The sequence below is a fragment of the Notechis scutatus genome, chromosome 4, assembly GCF_049901735.1.
Source record: "Notechis scutatus isolate UNSWTSFEM ecotype Mainland chromosome 4, rNotScu1.2, whole genome shotgun sequence".
NCBI lineage: Eukaryota > Metazoa > Chordata > Lepidosauria > Squamata > Elapidae > Notechis > Notechis scutatus.
Window position 1 is genome coordinate 167,381,864 of NC_142012.1, and position 9,875 is coordinate 167,391,738.

General features: G+C 46.9%; 1 protein-coding gene across 4 annotated transcripts in view; it reads left to right on the forward strand.

Moving 5' to 3' along the window:
* The window catches only part of LPP (LIM domain containing preferred translocation partner in lipoma), a 249,100-nt gene extending 241,608 nt beyond the window's left edge, over window positions 1–7,492 (forward strand). For 3 of the 4 annotated variants that reach the window (XM_087965599.1, XM_087965600.1, XM_087965601.1), the window contains 3 exons: window positions 4,736–4,914; window positions 5,810–5,930; window positions 7,213–7,455. In XM_087965599.1, coding sequence (XP_087821725.1) covers window positions 4,736–4,914; window positions 5,810–5,930; window positions 7,213–7,341 — 429 coding nt within the window. In that variant the 3' untranslated portion in view covers window positions 7,342–7,455. Of the gene's footprint in view, window positions 1–4,735; window positions 4,915–5,809; window positions 5,931–7,212 lie in introns of all 4 variants that reach the window. The other variant, XM_087965602.1, reaches the window with a different exon arrangement.
* Window positions 7,493–9,875: the final 2,383 nt, after the last annotated feature.

Here is a 9,875-nt window from a genome sequence, read left to right on the forward strand (position 1 = left end):
TCTCTTTTTCCTCTCTCCCCCTCCCTCTCCCTCTCTCTTTCTCTCTGTTTCTCTCTTTCTCTCCTTCCCCCTCTCTTTCTCCCTCCCACACCCTCTCCCTCCCTCCCACCCTCTCCTCTCTCTCTTTCTCTCCCTCTCTTTTTCTCTCTGTCTCTCTCGCTCTCTTTTTCTCTCTCCCCCTCTCTCTTTCTCCCTCCCTCCCCTCTCTCTTTCTTTCCCTCCCTCCCTTCCCCCTCTCTCTTTCTCCCTCCCACCCTCTCCCTCCCTCCCACCCTCTCCTCTCTCTCTTTCTCTCCCTCTCTTTTTCTCTCTGTCTCTCTCTCTCTCTTTTTCTCTCTCCCCCGTCTCTCTCTCTCTCTTTCTCCCTCCCTCTCTCTCTTTCTCTCCCTCCCTTCCTCTCTCTCTCTCTCTTTTTCTCTCTCTCCCCCTCCCCCCTCTCTCCCTCCCACCCTCTTTCCTCTCTCTTTCTCTCTCAGATGTTTCCCATCTGTGGGCTTGAGTCATCCTTCCGAAACAGCTCCACCAATTTATCCAACCACAGCAAACTTTTATTAGCAGAGTCTTCTGGGGCAAGTAAAGGAAACAGCAGCTGAACAGATTTTCCAAAACAGAGGAAAACACCGGCGCTTGACTGAATCCCAGAGCTGGAAGTCCAACCCTCTGCCCAAGATCACAGAATCACGGAAGGGACCCCGGAGGTCTTCTAGTCCAATTCCTACTCAAACAGGAGACCTGACCCCCTTTTTTTCGGCCAAATGGGCTGTCCGATCACTTCTCCTTGTCCTTAAGGGAAGTTCAAAGTGACAACCACACTTTAAAAACAAAGCAACGTGTGGCTGTTTTTCACACTTACGACCGTTGCAGCATCCCCCGTGGCCACGTGATCCAAATTCAGACCCTCGGCCCCTGACTCGTATTTATGACGGTCGCAGCGTCTCCTGGGGGGTCACGTGAGTCCCTTTGGCGACCATCTGACAAGCAGGAAGCCAGATTCGCTTAACCGATCCAGTTAACAACGGCAGGGATTCACAATGGCGGCACGCAAGGCCGTCAAACAAGGCGAAGCCCACTGAACCAATGCCTTCCTCTGCGACCCTTAATTTAGATGGCCCTTTTTGCGGTCATCCTTTTGAGGATGACCTAACCCAAGGGTCTCCAAACTTGGCAAGTTTAAGACATGCGGACTTCAACTCCCAGAATTCCTGAGCTAACATGACTGGAGGAGGAATTCTGGGAGTTGAAGTCCGCAAGTCTTCAAGCTCTCAAGTTTGAAGACTCCTAAATCTATCACCTATCACCTATCTATCATATCTATCTATCTAGTCAGTCAGTCTGTCTGTCATCTCTATCTAGTCTGTCTGTCTGTCTATCTATCTATATCTATCTAGTCTATCTATCTAGTCTGTCTGTCTGTCTATCTATCTAATCCAAGGGTCTTCAAACTTGGCAACTTTAAGACTTGTGGACTTCAACTCCCAGAATTCCTGAGCTAACATGACTGGAGGAGGAATTCTGGGAGTTGAAGTCCACAAGCCTTCAAGCACTCAAGTTTGAAGACTCCTAAATCTATCACCTATCTATCATATCTATCTATCTAGTCAGTCTGTCTGTCTGTCTATCTATTTATATCTATCTATCTAGTCTGTCTGTCTATCTATCTAATCCAAGGGTCTTCAAACTTGGCAACTTTAAGACTTGTGGACTTCCACTCCCAGAATTCCTGAGCTAACATGACCGGAGGAGGAATTCTGGGAGTTGAAGTCCACAAGTCTTAAAGCTGTCGACTTTGAAGACCCATGACCTATAACAACAACAACAACAACAACCACAATTTGCTCTCAGATAAGTTTTTATTTTTATTTTTCAATATAAACATACATTGCATTAACTGGGTCAAGTCTTTTTTAAGCAACAACAATAATAATGCAAATAGGTACATATAGTTCTTTTTTTAATTTAAAAAAACTTTATTGAAAATTAACATTAAAATACAAACATCTTTAAAAGCAAAGTATGTTGATACATTTCACCATCGGTTTTTTTTTGACAGTGCAAAGTCTTGGTTGTATTTATACATTCCAAATATCCATCCATTTCAACAGGTTCTCATTAGACAAAGTATATTTTTCCTCTTTTTAACCTATACCTTTCGTATTTTGCTGTCTATCCATTGGTACCAATTATTTCAAATTGTATAGTGGCAGCTTTAAGACTGGTGGACTCCAACTCCCAGAATTCCTCCTCCTCCAGTCATGTTAGCTCAGGAATTCCGGGAGTTGGAAGTCCACAAGTCTTTAAACTTGCTAAGTTTGGAGAACCTTGGATTAGGTCATCCTCAAAAAGATGACCTCAAAGGGGGCATCCAAATTTAGGTGGCCTCTTAGAGCTGCGTGATTGCAGAGAAAGGGATTGCAAGAGAGTAAGCTGATCCCAATGGGGGATCCCCGTCAAAAAGAATGCATTTGGGTCAGGGAATTCTGGGACTTGAAGTCCACAAGTCTTCAAGTTGCCAAGTTTGGGGATCCCTAATCTTCCGACTTCCACAACTTCAACGGGGCTAATCTCTTTCCTAATCCATTTCTCATTGCCCCGTTAATTCATCTCAACATAAATAACATCGCTCAGCACCTTGTATTTATACTCCCTAAATACTATGAATTTCATATTTTCTAAGAATTATTCATACTCCCACCATCACTTCAAACATTCCAAATTTGGAATATGGAACAACGCCAATTTGCATTAAGCAGGGTGAATGAACTTGGTCGCTGGTTTTCGTGGTCGTCCGTTGAGCCTGCGGGAATCAAAGGTTGCGGTTGTCCTTTGTGATAGTTGTGTCGTTTCCCCTGGGATGCATTTGAGGGGGGGGGAGGCACGCCAGGATGCCAAGATATCAATCCATGCGTATCGCACCCCATGCCGGCTTGAACGGTGTCGCCGGCTGTGATTTGACATCTTAACTGCTGGAGATGCTGGGCTGGGAAATTTTCTTTCTTTACTTGATTGTCCTAGCACCTCGTACATCGACATTAAATGCCATCTTCAGTGTACATTTATCTTCTATATATATAAAAGCAAAATGCCCCTCACGCATCATCACAAAATCTCCCGAACCGTAAAGTCTACAAACTTGAAATTTGGCCTGTATGTTCCTCTTAACTTCTAGGGGCTCACTAAGAAAGGATTTTTCAAAATGACCATCAGAGCATTATTATTATTATTATTATTATTATTATTATTATTATTATTATTATTATTATTATTATTATTATTATTACGCTCTGATGCTAAAGAGTTCTACTCCCTTTCCCAGCCTGAAAAGAAATCTCTTCCAAATGCAAAACACAAGCAGAGGAGTTTGAGTTTCAGTTTCACAGCAGCACCAACCAGCTTTAGTACAGAACAGTTGAGCTAAGCCACGCCCAGGCTCCTTGCTGTCTCCTTCTTGCTCACACAGCAAATACTGTTTCAGTTTCCAAACAGCCCTCAACCGTCTCACACACTGACAGGATGCTAGCAATACTTATGGATGCTGGTAGGCAGAGGCAGAATTTTCTTTTCCTTATTTTCCTCCCCAAAAACTAAGCCCGACCACATAGTTTCGTAGGAAACACGGGTATTGAGCTAGTTATACATAAATAAATAAAATAAAACACAAATTGCATTCTATGCAATTGAACTGCAAAATCCCTGATATTGCATTAATATTGCACTATACTTTAGAATTCAACATGGTTATATTGCTCTGGGAAATAACCAGGATGCCTTCTTTTCTCCTCTCTGGGGTTTTTTTTTTCCCTCTAGTCCAGAGAACCAGATTTCCCCCCATCCCAGGGTCCTTTCCTCGGCTCGGGATGCTGGAGTTTGTAGTCCCCGGCACCTCTGGAAGAACACGCCTTGCAGAACCATGCTGTTCTGTCCTAGACCTTCCCAAGATCGCGAAGCCGACTCCTCGTCCCGATAAAACCCCTTTTGATTTAGGTTAAAGGGAATTCCTCTCCAGCAAAGTCCCGGCCAACAGTCTTTCAGGAGATTTCACAACCGCAGACCTTGATCAGGCTGGGAGAGTTGCCAGGCTGATAGCTCCCAAACGCCATGCGGTAGCAGCAATTACTTGGCAAGAAGTCAGGAGCAGATCTTCATTCTCATGAAGAGATGGATGGATGGATGGATGGATGGATGGATGGATGGATGGATGGATGGATAGATAGATAGATAGATAGATAGATAGATAGATAGATAGATAGATAGATATAGATGAAAGGCATAGATGAAATAGATTATAAATAGATAGATGATATAGATAGATAACAGACAGACAGACAGACAGACAGACAGGATAGATAGATAGATAGATAGATAGATAGATAGATAGATAGATAGATAGATAGATAGATAGATAGATAGATAGATAGTAGATAGATATAGATGAAAGACAGATGAAATAGATTATAAATAGATAATTAGATGATATAGATAGATAATAGATAGATAAACACAGACAGACAAGATAGAGAGAGGAGAAAGGGAGGGAGGGAGAGAGAGAAAGAGAGGTTTCTATACCAGCCATCTCAGCAGAACTCAGCAGTTCACAATTCAAACACATGTTACAATTCAAACCTTTAAAAAAACAATGAAAACAGTAAAAGGCATTTATAACATTTTTTTTAAAATAAAAAGAAACAACCCACAGCTTTGTCGCTGACCGGTTCCCCTCCGTCTCTCCTTCCCTCAGAACACCCTGGAGCCGTGCAGTGTCTGTGCCAAGCCCATCATGGAGCGCATCCTGCGGGCCACCGGGAAAGCGTACCACCCTCACTGCTTCACCTGCGTGATTTGCAACCGGAGCCTGGATGGCATCCCCTTCACCGTGGATGCCGGAGGCAACATTCATTGCATTGAGGATTTCCACAGGTGTGTGTGTGTGTGTGTGTGTTTTGCAGAGGGTCTGGAGGGCTGGAGAAACGATGGGGGTGGGGTGTACGTGAAAATAAACGTGGGTTCAACTCATAAAGCATTCCTAGGCCTGTTTTAGGAGTTGCCATTTAAAAAAAACAAAAACAGGAGAGGAAGAAAATCTGGAAGTGCAGGGCAGCAGTTTGAAAGCGGAAGTGCCTTCCAACTCTTCTCTTTAAAAGATTGTAACTAAACTACCGGAGCTTTTGCCCGGGAATATATTTAATTGGAGAACGTCATTGATGACACCCAGCCTGGTGAACGGGGCTCAATTGGAGAATCTGGTTTATGAGACATCCAGAGGGGAAACAGGATCCAGGGGACTGTAAATGATGGAGGCCAGAGTTGGCTTGCTGTCAGGATTCCAGCAGTCGCCCTAATGAAATCAGGATTCTCGAGCCAAACTTCAAAAAACATCCGAAGGATTTATTAGAGGCTTCATCCAGGGCAGGGCCAGTATGTCGCCTCTAAATGAATCCTTTGAAGTTTTTGGAAGTTTGGCTCGAGAATCATGATTTCATTAGGGCGATTGCTGGAATCCTGACAGCGAGTTGAGTTCACACAACACGATGGACCCAGGTTAGCGGAACCCAAGGCCTGTGGTCCTTGTGTAAAAATCTTGACTGCCTGGCAAAGATTCTCTCGTCTTACTCTTATGCCAAAGCGCATCAAGACACGAAAATCTTGAGTTTCTTTCTCACCCGCTCCTCTCCTAGTCTATTTCTTCCCTACAGGCGTTGCTCACGGAACAAATATCTCACTGAGCCACAAAAAATGGGGGCTCCGTTGTGACCGTAAGTCAAGGACTACTTGCTGTTCACTCTTCCCTTTTCTCGCCCACCCTCCACCCCAGGAAATTTGCCCCGCGATGCTCCGTCTGCAAGGAACCCATCATGCCCGCCCAGGGCCAGGAGGAAACTGTCCGGATCGTGGCCCTGGACCGCGACTTCCATGTCCTGTGCTACCGGTGTGAGGTGGGTGCCTCTGGCCCCTCTTTTCCCCCCTCTCTTGGCTCTCACGGGAGGGAGGAGGGGAAGGAGGGAGAGAAAGAAAGGAGGGAGGGAGGGAGACAGAAAGAACGAGGGAGGGAGGGAGACAGAAAGAAAGAGAAAGAGAGGGAGGAAGAAAGAACGAGGGAGAAAGAAAGAAAAAGAAAGGAAGAGAAAGGGAGGAAAGAAAGAAGGGATGGAAAGAGAGGAAAGAAGGGGGAGGAGAGGAAGGCAGGAAGGAGGGAGGAGGGAGGGAAGGAAGAAAGAAAGAAAGGGAGGAAGGAAGGAAGGAAGGAAGGAAGGAAGAAGAAGGAGAGCAAGGATAAGGAAGGAAGGAAGGAAGGAAGGAAGGAAGGAAGGAAGGAAGGAAGGAAGGAAGGAAGGAAGGAAGGAAGGAAGGAAGGAAGGAAGATGAATTCAGAGAAGGAAGGAAGGATAAGGAGTGTGAGGATAAAGGACGGAGGGAGGAAGGAGAGGAGGAAGGGAGGAAGGAAGGAAGGAAGGAAGGAAGGAAGGAAGGAAGGAAGGAAGGAAGGAAGGAAGGAAGGAAGGAAGGAAGGAAGGAAGGAAGATGAATTCAGAGAAGGAAGGAAGGATAAGGAGTGTGAGGATAAAGGACGGAGGGAGGAAGGAGAGGAGGAAGGAAGGAAGGAAGGAATAAGGAGAGCAAGGATAAGGAAGGAAGGAAGGAAGGAAGAAAGAAAGATGAATTCAGAGAAGGAAGGAAGGATAAGGAGTGTGAGGATAAAGGAGGGAGGAAGGAGAGGAGGAAGGAAGGAAAGAAAGGAAAGAAAGAAGAAAGAAAGAAAGAAAGAAAGAAAGAAAGAAAGAAAGAAAGAAAGAAGAAAGAAAGAAAGAAAGAAAGAAAGAAAGAAAGAAAGAAAGAAAGAAAGAAAGAAAGAGAGAGAGAAAGAAAGAGAGAGAGAGAGAGTGGAAGGGAAGGAGGAAAGGAAGAAGGAGTCAGAAGAGGGAGGGAGGAAAAATGGAAGAAAGGAAGGATAGGAAGGGCAAATCTATTCATTTCCTTAACCTTCACCTCTAGAAATATGGTGTGTGTGTGTGTGTGTGTGTGTGTGTGTGTGTGTGACTAGATGGGAATCGGGGTGGCAACCCCAAGAAAGTGGGGCCACTTAAAATGCCAGATTCCCTCCCCCCCAGCCATGCCTGGTTGGGACTGATCCTGGGCCAAGCCAAAGGACCCGTAGCCCATCCTCCTCGCCCCTGCCCGGACCCGATCACACACCCCTTTCCCGTCTCTTCCACCCAGGACTGCGGAGGCCTCCTGTCCGAAGGCGACAACCAAGGCTGCTACCCGTTGGATGGACACATCCTGTGCAAAGGCTGCAACTCCGCCCGCATCCAGGCGCTGACCGCCAAGGCCAGCACTGACCTCTGAAGGGGCCGCCGGAGGATCCGGGATCTGGCTTCCCAGGACAAACCCCCACCACCCCCCACCCCCAACAGATTATGCCCCTTTCTGCACACACACACACACACACACCCCAGCTGTCTAGAGTACAGGGTCTCCAACCTTGGCAACTTTTAATGTGGATCCCCGTTGGGATCGCTTCCTCTCTTGTAATCCCTTTCTCCGCAATCTCTTTTCGATGTGTGTCCCCGTTGGGATCGGCTTACTCTCTTGTAATCCCTTTCTCCGCAATCTCTTTTCGATGTGTGTCCCGTTGGGATCGGGCTTACTCTCTTGTAATCCCTTTCTCCATAATCTCTTTTCGATGTGGATCCCCGTTGGGATCGGCTTACTCTCTTGTAATCCCTTTCTCCGCAATCTCTTTTCGATGTGTATCCCGTTGGGATCGGCTTACTCTCTTGTAATCCCTTTCTCTGCAATCTCTTTTCGATGTGTGTCCCCGTTGGGATCGGCTTACTCTCTTGTAATCCCTTTCTCCATAATCTCTTTTCGATGTGGATCCCCGTTGGGATCGGCTTACTCTCTTGTAATCCCTTTCTCCGCAATCTCTTTTCGATGTGGATCCCCGTTGGGATCGGCTTACTCTCTTGTAATCCCTTTCTCCGCAATCTCTTTTCGATGTGGATCCCCGTTGGGATCGTCTTACTCTCTTGTAATCCCTTTCTCCGCAATCTCTTTTCGATGTGGATCCCGTTGGGATCGGCTTACTCTCTTGTAATCCCTTTCTCCGCAATCTCTTTTCGATGTGGATCCCGTTGGGATCACACTCTTGTAATCCCTTTCTCCGCAATCTCTTTTCGATGTGGATCCCGTTGGGATCGGCTTACTCTCTTGTAATCCCTTTCTCCGCAATCTCTTTTCGATGTGGATCCCGTTGGGATCGGCTTACTCTCTTGTAATCCCTTTCTCCGCAATCTCTTTTCGATGTGGATCCCGTTGGGATCGGCTTACTCTCTTGTAATCCCTTTCCCGCAATCTCTTTTCGATGTGGATCCCCGTTGGGATCGGCTTACTCTCTTGTAATCCCTTTCCTGCAATCTCTTTTCGATGTGTGTCCCGTTGGGATCGGCTTACTCTCTTGTAATCCCTTTCTCCGCAATCTCTTTTCGATGTGGATCCCGTTGGGATCGGCTTACTCTCTTGTAATCCCTTTCCCTGCAATCTCTTTTCGATGTGGATCCCCGTTGGGATCGGCTTACTCTCTTGTAATCCCTTTCCCTGCAATCTCTTTTCGATGTGTGTCCCCGTTGGGATCGGCTTACTCTCTTGTAATCCCTTTCCCTGCAATCTCTTTTCGATGTGTGTCCCCGTTGGGATCGTCTTACTCTCCTGTAATCCCTTTCCCTGCAATCTCTTTTCGATGTGTATCCCGTTGGGATCGGCTTACTCTCTTGTAATCCCTTTCCCTGCAATCTCTTTTCGATGTGTGTCCCCGTTGGGATCGGCTTACTCTCTTGTAATCCCTTTCTCTGCAGTCTCTTTTCGATGTGTATCCCGTTGGGATCGGCTTACTCTCTTGTAATCCCTTTCTCTGCAATTTCTCAGCTCCAAGAGGTGGGAGGAAAAGAAATAAGCAGGGCTGGCTGGAGAATTCTGGGAGCTGAAGTCCACAAGTCTTAAAGTTGCCAAGATTGGACACCCTCCCTGGTCCAGGGAAGGTATTACTGGGCGGAGTCCCAAGGGTCTTTTTGGGGAGGGGTCCTTAGCCCCCTCCCCTTGGAAAGGGCCCCTTCCCCGGATTCCCAGAGCGTGTGAGAGATGCCTCTAATTTCCATCTGCTTCGATTTTGGGGTGTCGCTATCCACCCAAGGGTGTGTGTGGGGGTGGGGGAGTCCCTAGCTGGGGGTGGGGGCTCGGCTGCACACCCCTTTCCACCTGCATGCCTTTTTAATTGCACATCTGTCCATAATCAGGGCTTTTCTGGCACCTCGTTCAACGGATTTACCAAAAATTCTCTCATTCTCTCTCTCACACACAAACACACAGAGACACTTTCTCTCTCCCTCTCTCTCTTTCACTCTCTTCCTCTCTCGTTCCCTCCCTTTCACTCTCTTTCTTTTTCTCTTCCTCTCTCCCTCCCCTCTCTCCCTCTCTCTTCCTCTCTCCCTCCCTCTCTTTCACTCTCTTTCTTTCTCTCTCTTTCTCTCTCCCTCCCTCCCTTTCACTCTCTTTTTCTCTCCCTCCCTCCCCCTTTCTCTTTCTCTCTCCCTCTCTCTCCCCTCTCTCTCTCCCCCTCTCTCTCGGTCCCTCCCCTTCACTCTCTCCCTCCCCCCGCTCTCTTCTCCTCTTCCTCTCTCTCTCTTTCTCTCTCTCTTCCTCTGTTTCTCTCTCCCTCCCTCTCTCCCTCCCTCTTCCTCTCTCCCTCCCTCTCTTTCACTCTCTTTCTTTCTCTCTCTCTTTCTCTCTGCCTCCCTCTCTGCCTCTCTCTTCCTCTCTCGCTCCCTCCCTTTCGCTCTCTTTTTCTCTCCCTCCCTCCCCTTTCTCTTTCTCTCTCTCTCCCA